The sequence below is a fragment of the Nyctereutes procyonoides genome, unplaced genomic scaffold (assembly GCF_905146905.1).
Source record: "Nyctereutes procyonoides isolate TBG_1078 unplaced genomic scaffold, NYPRO_anot_genome, whole genome shotgun sequence".
In the NCBI taxonomy this organism is placed as follows: domain Eukaryota; kingdom Metazoa; phylum Chordata; class Mammalia; order Carnivora; family Canidae; genus Nyctereutes; species Nyctereutes procyonoides.
The window spans coordinates 1,574,831-1,597,558 of record NW_026575044.1 but is presented as its reverse complement, the minus strand read 5'-3'; the positions used below and the strand labels follow the sequence as shown (position 1 = coordinate 1,597,558).

Sequence of the window (22,728 nt, the reverse complement as noted above, 5' to 3'; positions counted from 1 at the left end):
TCCCTCACTGGAATTTAAAATACAAAACAATTTTTAAAGATTTGAAAGAAGAGCACATACTGGTATATTATTTCTCAGAAATACATTTTTTTTTTCTTCTTTACAGCACTGGGTAGGATGAATGCTATAATAAATGGAGTCAATCATTTGATCATTTTATTCAAATTCCACTTACGAAGTTTAGGCTTTGTAGAGTGTTTGCTTTGGGTTTTTTTGTGTTTCCCCTCCCCACATACCCATCAGAATCTTACTCATTATGTCTACACAAAATATTTGTTTTCATTTATAACTGTTCTTTGATTTTTGCCACTTTAGGTAGTAACTTTACAGACCTCACTGCTTAAATTAGAGCCTCCTGACCATGTTTGTTTGGCAGTGCTTGATTTTGTATCTTCTCTAGGAAAATTTTTTATACCTCAAGCTTTTCAGGTAATACTCTTAATTCTTTTGTGCCTGTGTTAACAAAATCCCTGTAAGAATTATTAAAATTCTCAGGCTTTTAATTTCTTGAATTCTGTGGATTGTTGACAATGAAAGTTGGGGGAGAAAATGTATTTTGTGAAGAGATAGTCACTTTATCAAAATAGAACTCATTTTAAGTTTTCTTTTAGAAAAATGTATTTTGACATACAAATAATTTAGAGTTGGCTGTAGTCTGACAGGTTGGTGGATTCATCAACATTTAAGAAGCCTTTAAAGCGGGAGATGGATTGATTTATTCAAGAAAAAATTTCTTGAATTTTTGCTATGTGTCACGTGCTGTTTTAATAATTGGAAATTCATTAATGAATCCACCACCCTCAGCCTGTGGAAGGCAACTAATAAAGCTATGATGTAGCGTGTTATTTTGAGTGCTGTGGAAAGAAATCAGAGGAGCATGAATGTGGGGATATGGTTTTAAGTAGGGTATGGGCAGTGGTGTCCTCACCAAGGTGACCCATGAGTAAAATCCTGAAGTTGAGCAAGTCATGCAGGTATCCTGCATGTAAGGGAAACAGTAAGCCTGATGCTTCTGAGATGAGAACATGTCTGATATCCTGAGGGGAGCCTGAGAACATGTCTGATATCCTGAGGGGAGCCAATAGAGCCAAAACACAGGCAGTGGGACTTTGTAGGCCATCATAAGGACTTTGATTTTTACTCTGAAAGAAATGAGAAGCTATTGGATGCATTTAAGCAAAGGACTGACATGCCCTAACACGTACTAATATGTGCCCACTGGGACAGGATTAGGGGAGCTTGACAATATTAAGGATAGAATACTGAAGTTTTCCTCTATTTAATAAGGTTTGGTTTTCTTTTTAGGACAAAATTCTGCCCAACTTGTCTTCTATTTTTGACTTCCTGCTAGCTGACAGGAATTGGATAATAGAACAACATACCTTGGAGGCATTTACTCAGTTTGCCGAGGTAATTTTAAGACCAACATATCACAGTGACTCCCAAACTATCTTATTTCAGGTATTCCAAAACCTTCATGGAGCAACTTTTGATCTTAGTCATTACCAATGACTAAGGAGGAGATATTACCAATGATCTATTTTGTAGTATCCAACAGGGCATAAAGAAATGAAGGTACTTTCCTAAGGTCCTAGGAGAGTAGTAACAACCAGAACCATGCATTCCGACCAGGCCTATTAACTCACTGTCTTCCAGACAGTATTTTTGAATGTGAAATGAATCGTGCATTTCACTTCAAAATCATACAGGAGTTAGGTGGATGAACACAGGGACCTGTGAGCTCGGGTCCATGGAGGTGAGCCTCCTGTGGGATGCTCCTCTTCTCTTGCCAGTAGCTGTGCAGTCACACCTTGGCATATGAGGACCTATAGACATTAGGATGACTGGGCAAAAGTAAGCACAGCCTATAGCCCTGTGCTCAAGCAGAACACCGCGTGGTCCCTAGACTCCCCAAGGGAGCTATGAGCTGATGGTCATTTGAGTCACTTCTGACACAGTTTTTTAAAATGCATTTCTAAAAAATAAAAAAATAAAAAAAAATAAAATAAAATGCATTTCTGCTGCATTTCAGCCCTTAAAACTTATGTAGTTGGCTTTGCAAGTTGTTGAGATACGTTAAAATTGGTCTTGTTTATCGATCTTTTAATAGGGAACAAATCATGAAGAAATAGTTCCACAATGCCTCCGTTCTGAAGACACTAAGAACAAAGTAATATCCTTTCTGGAGAAGGTATTTATTTCTATAGATTAAAATAGCAGCCACAGATTTTGTCATTTTTTTTTTAAATTGTATGATTATAACCATACATGTAAATGTGACCTAGTGTTCAGCACAGAGGTGACACACATTAAGCAGCTGGGACCGTGTGACAGGTTACAGTAGTGGAGCAGTCACACAGCGTGGGCTCTGGTAGCATTGCTCATTCAGGCAGTAAGAGCCCGGAAGCAGCTCCTGCTCAGACTAGGCCTCTTGCACAACATGTTTACCACTCGAATTTAAATACAATTTATATACATAGTTTTTCCATACAGAGATGAAGACTTAGTTTTCCAAAAAATGACATTTTTAAAGCTGTTCTTTTTTTTTTTTTAATTTAAGATTTTATTCATTTATTTGACAGAGCAAGAGAAAGAGCACAAGCAGGGGGAGAAGCAGACTCCCCACTGAGCCGGGAGCCTGATGTGCTTCCATCCCAGGATCCCCGCTGGGATCATGACCTGAGCCAAAGGCAGATGCCTAATGGACTGAGCCACCCAAGTGTCCCTAAAGCTATTTTTATAGTTAGAACCAAACTTGTTCTGTCATTTGGCTTCCATGTTTGTGCACACCTTGCAACTTACGTGGGGAGTTTTAGGATATAAGGACTAACTTTAACACTACTAGAATAGTTAAACCACAAATTTAGAAGACTGGGAGAAAGTGAATTATACTTATTTTTTATACTATACTCGTTATTAAACTGGGTTATGTTTTTATATACACATATACGTTACACAGAAGCTGTGTGTGTACATGTTTTTGCCAGTTGCTTACCCTATACTGTGAAGGTTTGCAGACTATCATTTTCTTCCCCTGGAAAAACAACACTCAACATTTTTGTAGGGAAGAACGCTGTATAGTAATTTTATCCAGATTATACAAAGATGATGCATTTACATGAGTCCAACTTCCAAAATTTGCCTAGATTACAGACTAATCCAGAATAGTTTAATACTAGGTGCCTACACACACGCACGCACGCACACACAGCCTTTTTTTTTTAGTTGAGGAGGAAGGGCAGAGGAAGAGAGAATCTTAAGCAGACTCCATGCCCAGCACGGAGCCAATGTGGGAGCTCAGTCTCACAACCCTGAGGTCATGACCTGAGCTAAAATCAAGAGTTGGGACTGAGCTACTACCCAGGCACCTTGGCCTTCTCATTTTCTGAGTATTAAACCATTTGCCACCTATTAGAGAATGCTTGATACTCACTTGATTTTTCATCATCTGTGGCAGACTGGCTTTGTAGAGGAAACTGCAGCTGCTGGAGTGGAACGTGTGAAACAGGAAAAAGGCATTTTCTGGGAACACTTGGCTAAAGTTCCTGTAGAAGAAGCAAAGTGGTCATCTTTACAGGTACGGACTGCTTTTCAGTATGGGTCAAGCTTTAAGAGAAATTCTGCCCTTGTTGATAAAAAAAATTAGTATGGTTCCTGGCTATCATACTATCATACTATCAAAATATAATCAAATAGATCTAGACATATAAAATTCTCCTGTTTTACAGTAGCTGCTCTTTTAAAAATTACATTTCTTCCTCCTGAGAGGTTATCAACACATAGAGCAGAGGTGGGACTACAAAAAAAAAAAAAAGTTTTAGATATCATACTAGGTCATACACTCTTTCAATATGACTTTCAGTTGTTTCTAGTAACTTTTAGGAAGGTGAAGCTACAAATGTAGCAGTTTCTGAACCACAGAAGAAAACCAATGAACTCACCTTCCAGAATGTTTAGGTTGATCCCTTGCCTCCTTCATCAAACCAGCCTGAATAATTTCTGACAGTGTCCAGAAATCCTATCTTCCTATTATAAGGCAGAAGTCTGATACCACCAAGGATGTTGTTTTGAGCACCGGTAGTATATTTAGGATAACGATCCGTAAGAGGAACAATATTCTGGTTTTAGTTAGAACTCTTATATAAAGAACTTAAGTTTATGTTAGTAACTTGTTTTCAAGACATATTTAACTTTATAGATTTCAGGCCTAAAAGTTTCATAGCAGTGGTATAAATAAGCCCTCAAGAATTTATTATGATCTTCCTTATTGGGAAGACCATGATTACTAAAGATGTGTTGGCCCAGATCTCCCCCTGCCACCCTTTCCAGTGCACTGATGCTAGAAAGCCTGACAATTTTTAATTGGGTTGAAAAGCATCTGAAAGGCCATAGCACTTAGCATTAAAAAGTAAACTGGAAAAAAAAAAAAAAAGTAAACTGGAATCATTCAGAAGATGCATACCTGGGGCTTTTTTTGTCAGAACAGATTACAAGATATTTCCAAAGAGTACTCATTGGAAACGACTGGATGAGGCAGCATTCCTGTTACTTTCCTTGAACCCTAACAGTAATAGCACCCCGAATTACTGTGACAAATGAGAAATGCCTTTGCATAGTATCTAGGTGATTACGGGCTTGGAGGTTCCCTCCTGTCCTTGTGAACCAATGACGAAATAAAATGTGCACATAAAACTCCCAAAAGTTCTTTTATCATCTTGGGAATGGGTACCATGGCACTACTTATCGTATGTTTTTCTCATTTGCCAGCCTTATTCAAAAAGAGCCCGTCATGAGTTCCCCTTGGAAGAAGAGTATAGGTCAGCATTGCAAGCAGCATCAGGGGCCCTGGAGGCAATTGAGTCATTACTCCAGAAGTCTCCTGCTCCAGAATGGTTTCTAATGAAAATGGAGACCCTCCAAGAAAGGATTGATGAGCTAAAACGACGTGTACTCTAGGGTGGCCCTTAAATGGATTGGACCATGTTACTCATACATAGATAGAACTGGGTATGATTTTTATCATCCTACACTATATTTTGTAAATGAATATATTGATGTAAGTATGCATTTTCTAACACATATAAAACAACTTTTGTAAAGTTGAATCTAGTGAAAATATTCTTTATTGGACATTTAGCGAACAGGTGGGGGGGTGATATTTCTCAAGAAGAACTTTGGTACAGTGTAATACATGTGGAACAGTCAAAGACTGCCCAGGTACCCACAGGGCCAACAGATAGTACAACTGTAAACAAATAAATAAGCTGCCTAAGGAAACCTTAGCGATTTAAAATCATTTATATACTTTACAGCTAAAACTTTTTCAGTAAGTTGTATTTCATAATAAAGCTTACTCTTCTGTTAAAGAAATGGCACAAAATTAAGCTAATCAGCTTGAATTTTTGTATTTATTTTCTTCTGGAATTGTCCTGGAAAAAAGCAGTAAATTCAACCTTTCCACAGCTACTTGCTCTTCACAGAAACTGGCCTTAGTCAGACGCACACGGGCTCCTCCTCCAAGAAGCCAGCGCTGAGCCTCTTCACCGCCGGGGTGCTAGCCAGCACTCGACCACTCACACTTCAGTTGGCACAGATGGGAGAAATGGATGCTTTTGGGTTTTCTTGTCTGCAGAGCCCGCTTTTGAGGTATTAGTTTGATTTTTTTTTTTTTTTTTTAAGAAATCCTTTTCCCTAAAGTTATACCCGTTGTCACCAGTTATTATCTTCCCAGTTCAGCTCCCCTTCATCTCCCCAGCCTTCAGACTCTCCCTGCAGCAAGACAGAGCAAATCAAGGGCAGGCTGCTGAGACAAATCATTTCTGGATGTAAAGGGACCTAACACTTGCCAGAAGACAGCCCCCACGCTAAGTAAAATAACTTATTCTAAAAGGAAGCTGCAAAGTAGGATTACTTTGGTTCCAGAGTTACAAAACCACAGCACTTGAAGTTAACTTCCCAAGGGCCATATATGTACAATTAAATTGATTTGATGACACCCTATTCTTAGGTTTAACCCCTTTTAATCAATGGGTTCTAAGAGTAACCAGTGGCCCATTAAACACTTAGTCTAAGCATTGCTTTTTTCTGGGGAAGGAAAGATATCATTTATAGGAACTCATTGCATTCATTTGTGCTTCACCCGTCACTGTAAGCAACTGTGTACATCAGTCTCTTCCCTCATTGAGAAAACAGCATGTCTGTTATAAATGAGACAGTGCAACTGGTACATATCCCTTAAATTAGTACGATTTACTAATCCTCACCTCAGTAATCTCTGCTGCAGCAAATTTTGAGGAGAACTGCATCACTGTTGAGACGTCATCCTTGTTGGAAACCATCATTTCTGTCCTCAGTTCAGGCAAAATAAGAATAGCAGCTGAAGGTTTAATTTCTGGAATCATATCAGCAAACCAGTCCAACTCTGGATCTTGTACTGGCTTCTTTTTTACTTGGATGGTAAATTCCTCTCCTAAACCAAGTTCTGATGGAGCCTTAAGGCGCCTTTCTTGTGATGACATGTTCGGTGGCTTGGTTTGGTCTGGATTGTCCCTGCTTTGTGCATGATTAGTCTTTTGGGGTGGACTTGATTTTAAAGGCCTGGACTCTTCAGTGAGTGAAAGCAAAGTAGGAATGGCCTCCTGCTCCCCTGAGGTGCACGGTCTAACAGCTGGGACTCCATCTCTCGCACTTATTTCAGTATCTGTGCTGCTGGGTTCATAGTCGTCCCAAGCCACCGCCTCCACCATGTTCAAGTTAGTGAGCGGGGATGTGGAGGTCTTGTAGGCTTCTGTGGGACAACTCTGGATGCTGACAGTTTTGTTTTCAGGCTCCTCAGGCTCACTCCAATCAGGCCACTCCTCAGACTTTTTAGAATCTGGTGGGAAGTTCTCACCATCTCCAGAGTTATTTTTCACATCTGAGACTCCATTCATGGGAAACTTAATAGGTTGAGGAAATTTATCACCTGTGGGGATATGTACAGAAGTTATTTTCATAAAGTATTAAGAGCAAGTAATATATTTAGGAAAAGGTTAACACTTTAAAAAAATGTATGGCTCTAATTTCATAAAAATATCCAGGTTACTAAATTGTACCTGCAAAAGAGATATCCCAGCAGAATGTAACAAATACGCGAGGCAGGTTATTCAGATACTTTAACTAGAGCTTATAATTCTTCACTAAATATTCAAGCGTATTGTTTATTGGTGTATTATCTATAAACAAATATAGAAATGTTCTAAGCCAGGCAGTGTTAACCCCAAAAAGTGTTGTGTGCTCAAATAAGTTTGCCTTAACCCAACATAGTATCTCTTTTATTTTTTTTAGAAGGGCGGGGGGGGGGAGGGGTGGCAGAAGAGAGAAAGAGAGAATCTTAAGTAGGCTCCATGTCCAGCACAGAGGGGCTTGATCTCAAGACCCTGAGATCATGACCTGAGCTGAAATCAAGAGTAAGATGCTTAACCAACTGAGCCACCCAGGCAACCCTAACATACCCTCATTTTAATCAGATTTCCTTAAATGTAGTCAAGGTCCTAGAATCTTGCACAATGAGTGTAGTGTGTTAGGACTCTTGCTACTAACATCTCCCCAAACTTACTTAACCACACAACTCTCTTTTTCATGGCATACCTACTGCCATCTAACAGAATTAGCATCCTCTGATACAGTTTGGAAAATGTTGCACTAAAGCACCAGAAGTACCAAAATAACGTCAGCTAGCTCTCCTTACCAGTTATGAAGAAATGGTAGGTATATAACCTGTAGTCCAGGAAAAGCAGAGGACACCCCAGCTGACTGCAGTTATACAGAAATCAGCCTCGTTATTCCCAAACTGCCCTTAATTTTTAGAATTTAAAACTCTGTACTCAGGAATAACATTCATGTAACAGTGGAAAAACTATATAAATTGAATATTTCTACCTGTCTGTAAAAGAGTATTGTAGCAATCTCGCTGTATCTGCTTCTTGCTGATGGGCATGCTGCCAGAAAAGAAACATTTAGGGAACATGCCAGAGGAGGGGTTCTCCAAGATTGGCGCCGTCTGACTCTGCTGGCTACAGAAGACGTGCGGGGGAGAATCTGAAGATAAATAAAAACTCCCAAAAATAAAAAGGATAGTAAATAGCTTCTTGCTCTGTCAGGGTAAGTGAGTAGCAGGGGAAATGGGTATATTTAACACAGATAAAGGATAAGTTGCAGAGAGAATCTTTAAATATCTGAAGAAACACACTTATTACAGAATGGCCTGCCTGTGTCCTCAAGGTGTTTCAGGGCAGGCTGAGGTCTACATGATGGTAAGGAACTTGAAACGGTTCAAGCATTGGGTGAGCAGTTGGATTAGATATAACCTTTAGAATACCTAATTAAAAAAATTAACAGCCACTGAACATTTTGTCAATTTAAAATAATTGATTCTACTTTAAAAAAAAAGTCTAAGAATACAAGCACACCAATGTGAATGTACTTAATGCCACAAACTGTACAGTAAAAATGGTCAATTTTATGTTACAAACATTTAACTCCCAGCTGGGGAAAAAAAATGTTTTGAAAAAAAATGGTCTTTAACAGTTTGCCAGAAAATTCATACTCAACAGTGGGCTTTGGTCAAAAGGATTCCAGCAAAATTTTTGGTTTAATACTTCCTATGCCTAGGTAGGTCATCACAGGGAGGCCCTGCCTGACCTCTGCAAGCCCTGTAGCCTCTTGCCTGCTTCTGCCACCACCCTCCCTGCTGAGGGTCTCCCAGGGTCTCCTCCAACTCTCCTCCATCCAGACTGACTTCCCTAATGTAAGTAAGATACTACCCTTTTCATAAACCTCAATATTATCCCATATGAAGTCTGACCATATAGTGAAACTGCAGAAGAACAGAAGGAGGAAAAAGTTTAAGGGTAGCCTCCTGTATCCATGCCCCCTCCCCAGCATTCTCTCTCATCCTTCAGAAGAAGGACCACTCTAGCTATGAACTTGAAATGCAGGCTGCAGCCAGGGGTCGACAGCCATCTTGGATGAAGAGTTTAACTACTTTGGGAAGTCAGTGGGATCAGACCTTGATCTGTTTTGTAAAGTATCCAGGAACATCTCTTTTAATAAAAATTCATTTGTTACTCCTGCTTTTGGTGCCTTTTTGGTTTCTGACTAAGATTACACGTCAATAGTATATAAAATGTCCAGAACTAGGAAACTGCATCTAATAAATAAAACAGTTAAGAAGAATGGGGACTCTTGCTAATTCAACATGCAAAGCTGCCCTGAGATGGACTCCCACAGTCTTATCTCAAAATAGCACATACCACCGCCACCATCCCCTCAATGTTCCTCTGTTAGGAAATATAAATAAATCTCTCATTTGCTGTTTGTTGTACTCTGCTAAGAGAAAAACTGGTAACACACGGCCTTCATTCACTCAATGCAGTGTGAACATATCCTGGCAGGAGAGGAGGGAGCAGCTTCTTCATGACTTTCTGCAAATCTGGACACAGACTTCATTGGCACCATGAAGACTTGGACCCATCAAAACTTCAGAAAGCCAGTGTTGCTTTAAAGATTCTCTTGGCATCAAAATTAGGGGAAAATCTGATAGGTCTTTTCTACTGTAACTATTTGGATAGTATCAAATACACTATCCACGACAACTGAACCAGAGATCTGCATTTCCTCACAAGGTCACCATCTGATTCTAGGTTATACCCAGGACCAAAGAAGCAATAATGCTGATATAAAATTCTTGACTTTTACTGCCTACAAAGACCAGAAATTAATGCTCCGTCCCATGTAACATCCAATGGGAATAGCCCAGAAATAAAGATTTCTTGAAGTACCTAAAAACCAACAGCTCTTTACTTAAAAGGCCATCAATACCAGAAAAATTTGAATATCTAGTGTTATAAGGTGCTATAGCCCTTTTAGAAGCTGACAGTATCTATTAAAATTTTAAATATACATCATTTGACTCAGTGGGTCTACTTCTGGGACTTTATCTTTTAGCAATAAAAGCCAAACTACATAAAGATACAGGTACAAAGACATCTGCTGCATCAATGTAGTGGTTAAAAATCCAGAAATGAAAGCAATATCCATTAAGAGGGAAATCACTGAATCGTAATCAGTGAAATATTAGGCAGCTGTCAAAAAAGGTGCCATTACTATGTACTGACCTAGAAACCAGTCTCTGATAAGCCACTACGTGAGAAAATTAAGCTGTACAATTGCATGTAGTATTTGCTCATTATTTTGTTAAAAAATTCTACATATGGGCATGTGTGTATAAACATACATGTGTGTGCCTGTGCCATTGTGGGTTTAACAAAAGGGAAGAGTCCCACTAAACTATTAAAACTGGTTACCTTACACACCCAGAAGGAATTGGGAAAGGGAAATTACTCTTTACCATTCTCTGTATCATTTGACTGAAGACAACCCACCATGTTATTTGTATAATGTTAAAAATCTAATTAAAATAAAAAGCTGTACTTTTCATTCTTACCTTCTGGGGAAAGGTTGACCGTTTTAGTAAAACTTGGGGCAGTGCGTTTGAAGATCTTGGTTCTTTCTCCTCCCACAACCACCTCTGGTCCAAGTAAAGACACCAGTACTGCTAGGCTGTGAAGAGTAATTGCCACAATGGAATCGCTGGTATCACGCAAGCCCAGTAACACCTAGGAGCAAATCAGGTCATAAGTGTACACAACCATGTTGCCTGTCTTTTGTTCCCATAAACAACTAACTGGACTGCAATCAGTCTATGCTTGCTCAGATGACTTCATTTTTTACATAGCTGTTCTAGGTCAGTAGCTCTCAAAACTGACTGTGGTCAAGGACCAGTATTTTCCCCTCCCAATCAATCACAGACTGAAACACCATTAAAAATACAATAAAAAACAAAAATAAAGACATTAGAAATAATATAAAATTACTGTGAAACTGCTATAAAAGGTTCTAGACTTGGGTCCATCATTCTGGTCAGCTCGTGCCCCAGGATCAGAGGCAGCTGAGCACTCTGGAGATCTCAGCTCTTTAAGAGACGACAGCCTCTTAAATACTGATGACAGCCAGTATTCCAAGGAGGCCTCCCAGCAACTACTGATTAGGCCTGACCCTGCTTACTGTCAGATTAGCTGAGATGGGGTGGGGTTCAGGGTGGTATGGCTATAGAGGCCTCTCCAAATCTTTGGAGAATCTAAATATTCAGTCAAAAGACAGAGTGACAAGAGCCTATACCTGTGGCAGAGGAGCTAACTGCAGACATCTAGTCTGACAACTGGCCCTACCTACCAATAAGCGTAGAGCAGCTTCAGGCCTCAACAGCACAGGGAGCAAACACTGTCTGCTGTGTCCACAGCAGGCAAAGTGGGTCACAAGAGCTGACTGGGCTAAAGGCAAATGAGGCTTAGCCACAAGAGTAGGGTATGCATCGCCCATACAGGAGACCCCTCTGGAGTGCCTGGTACCGACAACCTGGCAAGGACTACCCTTCTGGGAACCACAGGACCTCTTCCACACAAGATGTAGCTGATTTCCCTAATACATAGAAACAAACAGAGACAAAATGAAGAGACAAAGGAACATGTCCCCAAATGAAAGAACAAAATCACAACAAAAGAGCTAAATGAAATGGAGATAAACAATATGCCTTATTTGAAGTAATGGTCATAAAGATACTCAATAGACTTGAGAAAAGAGTGGGTGAAATCAGCATTTCAACAAAACAAAAAAAATCAGCATTTCAACAAACAAAATATTAAAAAAAGAATTCAATAACAAAAATACACTAGAGGAAATATCAGTTGATTAGTGGATACAGAAGATTGATATTGGCGAATCAGCAATTGGAAAATGGTAATGGAATGCACTCAAATTGAACGTCAAAAAGGAAAATAATAAACATGAGGATAGGTTAAAGGAATTCAGTGACATCAAGCATAATAACAGTACTTACAGGAATCCCAGAAGAAGGGGAGGAAAGAAAACAAAACTCATCTGAAGAAATAATTGCTGAAGACATCCCTAATCTAGGGAAGGAAACAGACATCCAAGCCCAAGAAGCAAGGAGGGCCCCTAACCAGATTAACCTAAGAAGGCCCATGCCATGACACAATATAATGAAAATGATCATCAAGAGAAAATTTTAAAAGCAGCAAAAAAAAAAGTAAACAGTTGCAGACAAATAAAATCCCGTAACACTATGAGCTGATTTTTCAGGAGAAATTCTGCAGGCCAGGGGGAGTGGCAGGATATTCAAAATACTGAAAGGAAAAAACCTGCAACCGAGAATACTCTACCCAGCAAGGTTATTTTTCAGAATAGGAGAGACAGTTTCCCAGACAAAAGTTCAAGGAGTACATCACTACTAAACCAACCATACAAGAAATGTTAAAGGAATTCTTTGAGTGGAAAGAAAATGACATAATCCATAGTAAGAAAATTATGAGAGGAAAAAATTTCACAGGCAAAAGCAAACATATAGTACAAGGCAAATAACCACTTTTAGAGCAATATGGAGGTTAAAATACAAAAGAAGTAAAATCAACTATAATCTACAAAAATCAAAGAATACACAAAAAAAAGATATAAAACATGACCTCATGTACATAAAAGGTTGGGGGGGGGAGTAAAAATTAAGTTCAAACACAGTCTAAAGAAAGCACTGAAAAGACCATCAACTTAAAATAGACTGCTATACACACAAGATTTTATATATGAACTTAGTGCTAACCACATATCAAACACCTGTAATAGATACACAAAATGTAAAAGAGAAAGGAATCCAAGCACAACACTAAGAAAACCATCAAACCACAACAGAAGAGAGCAAGAGAAGAAAGGAACACAAAAGAACTACAGAAACAACCAGAAAACATGTTTAAAATGGCAGTGAGTACATACCTATCAATAATTACTTTAAACATGAATGAACTAAATTTTCAATCAAAAGATGCAAGGTGACTGCACAGATAAAAAAACAAGACCCATCAATATACTGCCTACAAGAGATTCACTCAAATCTAGAGATACATACAAACTGAAAGTGAAGGAACTAAAAAAGATATTCCAAACAAGTGGAAGTGAAAAAAAGCTGAGGTAGCAATATTTTTTATCAGACAAAACAGATTTTAAAACAGCTGCAGCAGGAAACAAAGAAGGGCACCACATAATGATAAAGGGATCAATCCAACAAGAGGATAGAAAAATCCAACAAAATGACAGAACAATAGTAAACAGCTATACACACACCATAGGAGCACCTGAATACACAGAGCAAATATTAACATAGAAAAATAGAGAGTAATAATAATTATAGGTGACTTGAACACCCCACCTACATCAAAAGATAAATCAGACATAAAATCAACAAGGAAACAGTGTTTTGTTTTTTTTTTAAACAGTGGTTTTGAATGACACATTAAACCAAATGAACATAACAGATATATACAGAACACTCCATCCAAAACAGCAGAATACACAATCTTTTCAAGTGCACATGGGACATTTTCCAGACAAGTCTCAATAAATTTAAGAAAACTGAAACCACATCAGGCATCTTTTCTAACCACAATGGTATGAACTAGATAGAAATCAATCACAAGAAGAAAACTGGGAAATTCATAAATACATAGAGATTAAACCCGCTACTGAACAACCCATGGGTCAAAGAAGAAATCAAAGGAGAGAAACAAAAAATAAACCTTATGAGATAAATGAAAATGGAAAAACAACATAACAAAATTTATGGGATGCAGCAAAAGCAGTTCTAAGAGGGGAATTCACTGTGATAAAAGCCTACCTCAAGAAACAACAAAAATCTCAAACATTAACTTTATACCTCAAAGAGCTAGAAAAAGAAATGAAAAAAAAAATGAAACAGAAACTAAAAAGACAACAGAAAAAAAAAAACTTAGAGCTGGTTCTTTGAAAAGATAAAACTGAAAGCTTTAGCTAGACACATTAAAAAAAAAAGGGAGGACACAAATAAATATAATCAGAAACAAAAGAGGTGTTACAACTGATACCACCGAAATACAAAGCATCGTAAGAGACTACTATGAGTGATTATATGCCAACAAATTAGATAAACTAGAAGAAATGGATACATTCCTAGAAATATACAACTTCTTAAGACTGAATCATATAGGAACAGAAAATCTGAACAGGCTGATCCCTAGGAAGGAGACCGAATAATCCATAAACTCCCAACAAACAAAAGTCCAGGACCAGATGGTTTCACTAGTGAATTATACCAAACATTCAGGGCACCTGGGTGGCTCAGGGTTGAGTGTCTGCCTTTGGCTCCTGTTGTGATTCCAGGGTCCTGAGACTTGAGTCGCACAGCAGGCTCCCTGCAGGGAGTCTACTTGTCCCTCTGCCTTATGTCTTTGTCCCTGTGTCTCTCGTGAATGAATAAATAAAAAAAGAATTTATACCAAACATTTAAAGAAATAATACCACTCTCGTGAATGAATAAATAAAAAAGAATTTATACCAAACATTTAAAGAAATAATACCAATCTTCAACTGTTCCAAAAATTGAAGAGGAGAGAACTCAATTTTATAAGGTTAGCATTACCTTGATATCAAAACCAAAGGCACTATAAAAAAAATAAAATTGCACACCAATATGCCTGATAAACACTGATGCAAAATTCCTCAAAAAATACCCACAAACCACATTCAACAATACATTAAAGAGATCATACACTATGATCCAGTAAGATTTATTCTAGGGACATAGGGATGTTTCAACTTTTGCAAATCAATGTAATATACCACATTAACAAAATAAAGGTTAATAATCATAAAATCACCTAAGTAGATGCAGAAAAACCACTTGACAAAAGCCAACATCCATTTATGATAAAACCTCTAAACAAAGTGGCTATACGGGGAATGTACTTCCACATAATAAATGCCATCTATGACAAGCCCACAACTAACAATATACTCAACACTGAAAAGTTGAAGCTTTTCTTCTAAGATGAGGAATAGAAAGATCCCCCTAGTCATGGCCATTACATAAGAAAATAAATCAAAGGCATACAAATCACAAAGAAGGTTTTACTTTTTTTTTTTCAGTTTTATGTCACGATTTTCAGATGATGTATATATGTATGTTACTAGTCAGAAAACATATATATGTAGTCAAACTCTAAAGACTCTACTAAAAAAAAATCTGTAATAAAAAAAATTCAGGGGCTCCCTGGGTGGCTCAGCGGTTTAGCGCCTGCCTTTTGCCCAAGGCGCGATCCTGGAGTCCCAGGATCAAGTCCCGCGTTGGGCTCCCGGCATGGAGCCTGCTTCTCCCTCTGCCTGTGTCTCTGCCTCTCTCTCTCTCTCATTCTCTCTCTCTCTCTCTCTCTCATGGATAAATAAATAAATAAATCTTAAAAAAAATTCAGTAAAGTTGCAGGATACAAAATTAATATGCAAAAAGTTGTTGCATTTCATACACTAATAACAAACTACCAGAAAGAGAAGTTAAGAAAACAATCCCAGTTACAACTGCATCAAAAAGAATAAAATAACTAGGAATTAATTTAAGGAGGTAAAATACCTGTATCCTGAAAAACGTCAGTATTTAATAAAAGAAGCTGAAGATACAAATACATAGAAATTTTCTTGTGCTCATGGATTAGAAGAATTAATACTGTTAAAATGCCATTCTACCCAAGCAATCTACAGATTCAATGCAATGCGTATCAAAATACCAATGGCATTTTTAATAGAACTAGAACAAGTAATTCTAAGATTTCTATGGAACCACAAAAGACCTCCAATAGCCAAATCTTTTTTTTTTTTTCCCCAAAGCAAACGTAAGAAGAAAAAAGCTGGAGGTATCACACTCCATGACTTCAAAGCATATTACACAACGCTGTAGAATCAAAGCAATATGGTATTTGCTTAAAATCAGACACATATATCAGTGTAACAGAATCAAGAACCCAGAAATAAAGCCATACAATGCAAAGCAAAACCACAGTGAGTTATCATCTTATACCTGTCAGAATGGCTAAAATCAAAGAAACAAAAAATAACAAGTGTTGGTATGGATGTGGAAAGAAAGGAACCCTAATACATTGTTGGTGGGAATGCAAATTGGTACAGCCACTGTGGCAAAGAGTATAGAGGTTCCTCAAAAAATTAAAAATAGAAATACCATATGATCTAAAAATTCCACTACTGGATATTTACCCAAAGAAAATGAAAACACTAATTTGAAAAGATACATGGGCAGCCCCAGTGGCTTAGCGGTTTAGTGCCACCTTCAGCCCAGGGCATGATCCCCGAGACCTGGGATCAAGTCCCACGTCAGGCTCCCTGCATGGAGCCTGCTTCTCCCTCTGCCTGTCTCTCTCTCTCTCTCTGTCTCTAATAAATAAATAAAATCTTTAAAAAAAAAAGATACAGGCACATGTTCACTACATGGCTTACTGCATGTTTACTGCAACATTATTTACAATAGCCAAGACATGGAAACAACCTACATGTCCATCAATAGACAAATGGTAAGAAACATGTTGGATATATACACAGTGGAATACTACTCAGCCGTGACAAAAGATGAAATCGTGCCACCTGAGACAATATGGATGGACCTAGAGGGGATATGCTAAGTGAAATAAGTCAGAATCAGAAAGACAAATACCATACGATTCCACTCATGAATGGAATCTAAAAAACAAAACACACACACAAATGAAACAAAAAGCAGAATCACACCTATAAATACAGAGAACTGATGGTTGCCAGAGAGGAGGGAGAAAAAGGCTGGGCACGATGTCGGGTGAGAGGTACAGGCTTCCAGTTACAACATATGAGTAAATCACAGGAGTAATAGGCACAGAATGAGGAGTACAGTCAATGATATACTGTAATAGTGACATATCAGGACAAATGAGCCATCATCTCATACCTATTAGAATGACTTTTATTAAAAAGACCAGAGGTAACAAGGGCTGGCGAGGATGTGAAGAGGGAACCCTAGTGCACTACTGGTGGGAATGGAAATCAGTGCAGCCACTTGGAAACAATATGGAGGTTCCTCAAAAAGGAGAACAGAACAGAACTACTGTAAGATCCAGCAATTCCAATTCCGGGAATTTATCCATAGAAAACAAAAACACTAACTTACATTTAATTTACATTTAACAACCCCCTCCCATTTACTGCAGGATTATTTACAACATCCAAGATATGGAAACCTAAGTGTCCATCAATGGATGAATGAATAAAGAAAATGTGAATTTATACACACACACATACACTCACAGAGGAATATAATTCAGCCATATAAAGAACAAAATCTTGCCATTTGTGACAACAAGGAAAGACTTTGAGAGCATTATGCTAAGTGAAATAAGTGACAGAAAGACAAATACCATATGATCTCACTTATAGGTGGAATCAAAAAAACAAAACAGGGGTGCCTGGATGGTTCAATCAGTGGAGCATGTGACCTGATCTTGGGGTTATGGGTTCAAGCCCTACGTTGGGTGTGGAGATGACTTAATAAAAATTTTAAAATCTTTTTTTATTAAAGATTTTATGTATTCATTTGAGAGACAGAGAGAGAGAGAGAGAGGGAGAGAGACTCTGAGACAGAGAAAGAACATGAGCAGGGGGGATGGCCGGGTTTGTGTGGGGGAGAGGGCAGAGAGAGAGGGAGAAGCAAACTCCTTGTGAGCAGGGAGCCTGACACAAGGCTCAATCCCAGACCCTGAGATCAGGACCTGAGCCGAAGGCAGATGCTTAATCATCTGAGCCATCAAGGTGCCCCCCAAAATTAAAAATTTAAAATACTAATAATAGAAAAAATAAACAACAAAAGCTCATACAACAGACTGGTGGTGCCAGAGGTGGGAAAGAGGATGGTGAGGAGAGGGCAGAATGGGTGAAGAGGTCAAAAGGTACAAATTTCCAGTTATAAAGTAAATAAGTCAGGGGTCTCTGGGTGGCACTGTCAGTTAAATGTCTTGGTTTTGGCTCAGGCTACAGGATCGAGCCCTGTGCTGGGCTCCTCGCTCAGCACAGAGTTGCTAGAATTTTCCTCTCCTTCTACTCCTCCTCTGTGCTTGCACTCTCTCTCTCTCAAGTAAATATATCTTAAAAGAAAAAAAAAAAAAGTCAGGGGCACCTGGGTGGCTCAGTTGGTTAAGCATCTGCCTTCCACTCAAGTCATGATCTCATCAGGGCACTGGGATCGAGCCCCATGTCAGGCTCCCTGCTCAGTGGGGAGCCCTCTACCTCTATTCCTCCCCTCGCTTATGCTCTTTCAGATAAATAAATAAAAATCTTAAAAAAAAAAGTCATGGGGATGTAATACACAGCATGGCGACTATCACTAATATTACTTTACTGCATAAAGTTGCAAAGAATGTAAGTCTTAAAAGTTATCAAAAAAAAAGAATTTTATAAACTATGTATGGTGACAGATACCAAGAAGTCTTACTGGGGTGATCAGTTTACAAATATATACAAATACTGAATCATGTGGTACACTTAAAACTAACGTTATACGTAAATTATATCCCAGTTGAAAAATGTTTTAAATGTTCACTCTCCTTATCTGTACTCATATCATTTCAGGACCATAAACACAGTTCTCGAGCTGGCAGTGTTCCACTGAGCACACTCAGAATCACTCATCCAGGCTCTCATGCTTATGTTCCCAGCCCCACCCTGTTCCCAGCTTTACACATGCAAAAGGACAGGACTTGGAAAACTCTCTTAATATCTGATGCACATAACATCTGGCCCAAACTGAGCCAACTGAGATCTCTTTCCAGCAATAACTGGAATGTAAAGACACCAATATGGCTTGCTAAAATGAGAACAATGAACTTGGAAGCTACGGGCACAACCATGTTTGGCCATGTGTACATGCCCATCAATGAAATTGGTCTGTGTTAAGTCAAAAGTGGGACAGATAAAAAGAGAAAGGAAGAAACGAAAACCATATGCCTGAGTTCCATCTGCACTTGATTTCCATGTAAGGTGGTCCTGACATCTTTTTATTAAAGCCTCTTGTTTTGCTTTCACTTAAGTGGGTTTCAGTTCCTTGCAACCTAAAGAAACTCAACTAAGACAGCCACATGCAGGTCTTAGAAGTTTTGGTCTGTGCCTGGGTGGCACAGTTGGTTGACTGGTTTTGGCTCAGGGCATGGCCTCACAGTTGTGGGATTGAGCCCCGCATCAGATACCACACTCAGTACAGAGTCTGCTTCAGATTCTCTCTCCCTACCCCTTCCTGCTCATGTGCTCTCTCTAAAATAAATAAAATCTTTTTAAAAAATTGGCCAAGTTATTCCCCTACAGAGGAGAGGCTTCATAGTCTTTCACACACTGACAACGAGTCATTCTTTGAGCTCGGCTCAGTGCCAATTCTGAGACCTATGAGAACTCGATTGTGGGGGGAGTGCTCTGTCCCTCTTCTACCCCTTTAGACACACAACATCAGAATAACATTACTGCTGATGTAAACACAAAGTGCTACGTTGGGTTTGCTTGGCCCTAAAGCCAGCCCCCACCCCGCCCGGGTCTCCCAATATCCATGAACTTGTGTAAACCAACACTTAACCTGGGCTGACTTTATGACTCCCTCAAACCAAGAGAATGTAATGGAGGTGACACGTGACACCATCTATTCTTAACCTGTGCCTCAGGAAGGCCACTCTAGCGCTTCTGGTAGTCCTGGGCAGCCATGCAAGATGTCCACCACCCTGTTAGAGATGGGACAAAGGGGAACAGAGGCCCTGACATATCCTGAGACTACATGGAGAGCGGAGCCTGGCCCAGCTCAGCCTTTCAGCCATCCCCTCCAGCGTGCCAAGGGACAGCTCATCAGCTGATGTTACTTGGAATCACAGAATCCCCAAACTGTGCCCAGTCGGTCCAAAGAATTGTGAGACAAAAATGACTGTTGTCTTAAGGCACTAAGGCACTGGGGAGAGGGGGGTGTCACATAGCAACAGCAACAAACACGTCTCTCTCCTACCTCTTAGCTCCCTGAAAGCAAGGGGCATTATATACGCCTACAGTCCCAGGGCCTAAACAAAAGACCTGGCAGGAAACCAGGCCTTACGAATAATGTGCAAATAAATTAATCTCAGGAAAACAAATTAACCTGAAAGATATCACAGGGCTGACAAAACCTTTTAAAATCTTGTACTTTAGAAGACTGTCTCCTAAAAATTCATGTCCACCTGGAATGCGACCTTAAAATGAGGTTGCACTGGGTAAAGGTGGGCTCTGAATCCAATGACTTGTGTCTTTTTAAAAAGGCCAAGTGAAGACACGGAGAAAAAAGGCCACATGACAACAGAGGCAGATCGGCATGACACAGTTACAAGCTAAGAAACGTCAAGAACTGCTGGGAGCTACCAGAAAGCTGGGAACAAGGGCAAGGAAGGACCCTCCCCTACAGCCTTCAGAGGAAGCACAGTCCCACTGACACCATGATTTCCAGAACCAGAAGAGAATAGATTTCTATCGTTTTCAGCCAGGCCAGCTGTGGTAATTTTTTCCATCAGCCACAGTAATCCAGCGCAAACCTGGAGCCCCCGAGCAGCTGATCAACAGGCGGGGGACCACTGGTAGGAATGATTTCATGCTCCTCTTGGTTAGAACCTAATTATCTTATGGTATATAATTATGGACACTTGTGGTTTATGTCACAAAGCATCCACAAAGGACTCCTGTTCTTCTTCCCCAAAGAATTAGCAAACAGAATAACAGTTTTTCCTGGGTTAAGACCAGATATGTTAGTTCAGCAAATCTGCCTATGTGAATGGAAATGCAAGCTGAACTTGAGCCCTCTGAACCCCAGTAGCTTTGAAACCCAACCGCTGCCTGAGAGCCTCCGAAGCAACAATATCCATGCTCCAAAACCCCCGCCTTCCTTTGGGCCCCAAGTGACCAGTGCCTGCTGCACCCACCACTCCTCGCCACACTCCAGATGGCCTGTGCAGCGCCCGCCTCTAACCTGTGGCAAGATGACTTTCTTCAGCTGCTCCTGAGTGAAGTGCTCCACGTAGGCCTCCAGGTGGGACAGGAGCACCATCCGCACATGTTCCTCGTGAACTTCAAACAGCTGCAGCAGCACCGGGATGACCCGTGACTGGAACAGGGCCGGTGACAGCAGACAGGGGGTCTGTCCCCGTGCACTGTCTATCCCCAAGATCACAGGTGGTTAGAGATAAAAAAGCACACTGTCATTTCCATGAAGGGAGCACAAAGGATAATTTATAAACTGAGCCCTCAACTGCACACACATTCTAAGTACTCTTCTAAATTCTTAGGGGCCCCAAACCAAAGGGAACCTTTGTCGTTGACCCAAATCACTCAAGGCTCAATTATCTTAATTGTAGAAATATTTTTGAAATGGTCTATCAGACTTCATCAGTAACAAAAAAGCTTCTATTTTAATAGGTTCCGGAATCAGTAACTTTTTATAAGTTTCCACTTAATGTGGAGTTTCATAACTAGATTAGATCATTATTGCTGTTGCATTTTATCTGCAAAACCAGGAGGTGTTAAATGTCACAACAGGACTTGACGCTGGGTGGTCCTCTCTTCCTGCTAGTTATGGCAGTGGTTATCAAAGACACCCATCATCGTCATTTGGGGACCAGTGAATCAGTCTTATAGCAAATTTTTAAAAAGTTCCCCAGGTGATTCAGAAGCACACCCCCATTTAAGGTCTACCGAGCAACAAAATGTCAGAGCTATAAAGAAAAATTCGGGGACTGGCCAATCAGTATGCTGCACATCTGAAGCTAATGTAACACTGTGCGTCAACTATACAATTGGGGAAAAAACAAAACAAAAAAAACACCTCAGGGAATGACAAAAGATATAAAAAAATTCTACATTGTAAAATAATTACCTATAATGCTACTTTCTTGGATTGAGATCTTTCAATAAATTCTGAAACAGAATTCTACCTAACAAAAAATTCTATAGAACTGGGTTAATGCTGTATTCTCTAACCTGGTATGTTACCATTTGCAGCGCTTATAAAATAACAGGGTATTAGAATAATAACCTCATTTCACATTCAGAAAAAACGGAAGCTCCAAGTAGGAAAGTGATCTCCATGCTTTTCAATCTTTCCACTGAAAATACAAAATAAATGGGTTGCTCCTGGGAAGTCAGAAGGCACAGGCCTAACTGCAAATGTAAAAGTCCTGTGACGATGTATGCCTTACCTTAAAACTCCACGTGCATCTCCTATTCTAATCTTACGTGTGTGTGTGTGTGTGTGTGTGTGTGTGTGTGTGTGTGGACTTTTTCAACATACTACCCTTCTACGGTAAATTTGACTCTCCAGGAGATGCTCCTTATTTACCTCATGGGCTCCTGTACCCAGGTTTGAGTCAAAATGATCACCTCATAGGCCAATAGCTATTTTTAGAGACATTCTCTACCTATACCAGGTAGTAATCTCAGTCTGCTCAAATAAAGACTAGTAATGCCCAAACTCCTTAATACCCAATAATCCTTTAAAAAAATTCACCTTTTTTGGGGCCGAGCAAGTGAGGAAGAAAACTCTTCACAGCGACTGGCTCTGCAAACACCAACTGATTAAGCAGAAGAGGCACCAACCGTGAGGCTATTAACTCCTCTGACAAGCAGCTGACTCTGTCCAGCAGGAATCTGAGGGCAAAGAAAAAGAACCTGGGAACCTGGCTGTGACATCGGATCCACTCCCTTGTACACTTCAGACATACAGCTCTC

At 39.6% G+C, this 22,728-nt stretch overlaps 3 protein-coding genes across 14 annotated transcripts in view; 1 reads left to right on the top strand and 2 right to left on the bottom strand.

Annotated features, from left to right (window-relative positions):
• METTL18 (methyltransferase like 18) overlaps window positions 1-3,510 on the bottom strand; it is a 42,358-nt gene extending 38,848 nt beyond the window's left edge. The window contains exon 1 of the mRNA XM_055323698.1: window positions 3,434-3,510. The gene's annotated coding sequence lies outside the window, so the exon portion shown is untranslated. The remainder of the gene's footprint in view (window positions 1-3,433) is intronic.
• FIRRM (FIGNL1 interacting regulator of recombination and mitosis) overlaps window positions 1-4,977 on the top strand; it is a 39,377-nt gene extending 34,400 nt beyond the window's left edge. For both annotated transcript variants that reach the window (XM_055323678.1, XM_055323679.1), the window contains 5 exons: window positions 316-429; window positions 1,306-1,410; window positions 2,111-2,191; window positions 3,458-3,577; window positions 4,768-4,977. In XM_055323678.1, coding sequence (XP_055179653.1) covers window positions 316-429; window positions 1,306-1,410; window positions 2,111-2,191; window positions 3,458-3,577; window positions 4,768-4,956 — 609 coding nt within the window. In that variant the 3' untranslated portion in view covers window positions 4,957-4,977. The remainder of the gene's footprint in view (window positions 1-315; window positions 430-1,305; window positions 1,411-2,110; window positions 2,192-3,457; window positions 3,578-4,767) is intronic.
• SCYL3 (SCY1 like pseudokinase 3) overlaps window positions 3,435-22,728 on the bottom strand; it is a 47,038-nt gene continuing 27,744 nt past the window's right edge. For 9 of the 11 annotated variants that reach the window (XM_055323685.1, XM_055323684.1, XM_055323691.1 and 6 more), the window contains exons 9-14: window positions 22,508-22,647; window positions 20,975-21,159; window positions 10,487-10,658; window positions 7,921-8,079; window positions 6,264-6,964; window positions 5,106-5,769 (exon numbers count right to left, since the gene is read on the bottom strand). In XM_055323685.1, coding sequence (XP_055179660.1) covers window positions 5,710-5,769; window positions 6,264-6,964; window positions 7,921-8,079; window positions 10,487-10,658; window positions 20,975-21,159; window positions 22,508-22,647 — 1,417 coding nt within the window. In that variant the 3' untranslated portion in view covers window positions 5,106-5,709. Of the gene's footprint in view, window positions 3,546-5,105; window positions 5,770-6,263; window positions 6,965-7,920; window positions 8,080-10,486; window positions 10,659-20,974; window positions 21,160-22,507; window positions 22,648-22,728 lie in introns of those variants that run through there. The other 2 variants (XM_055323694.1, XM_055323695.1) reach the window with 2 other exon arrangements.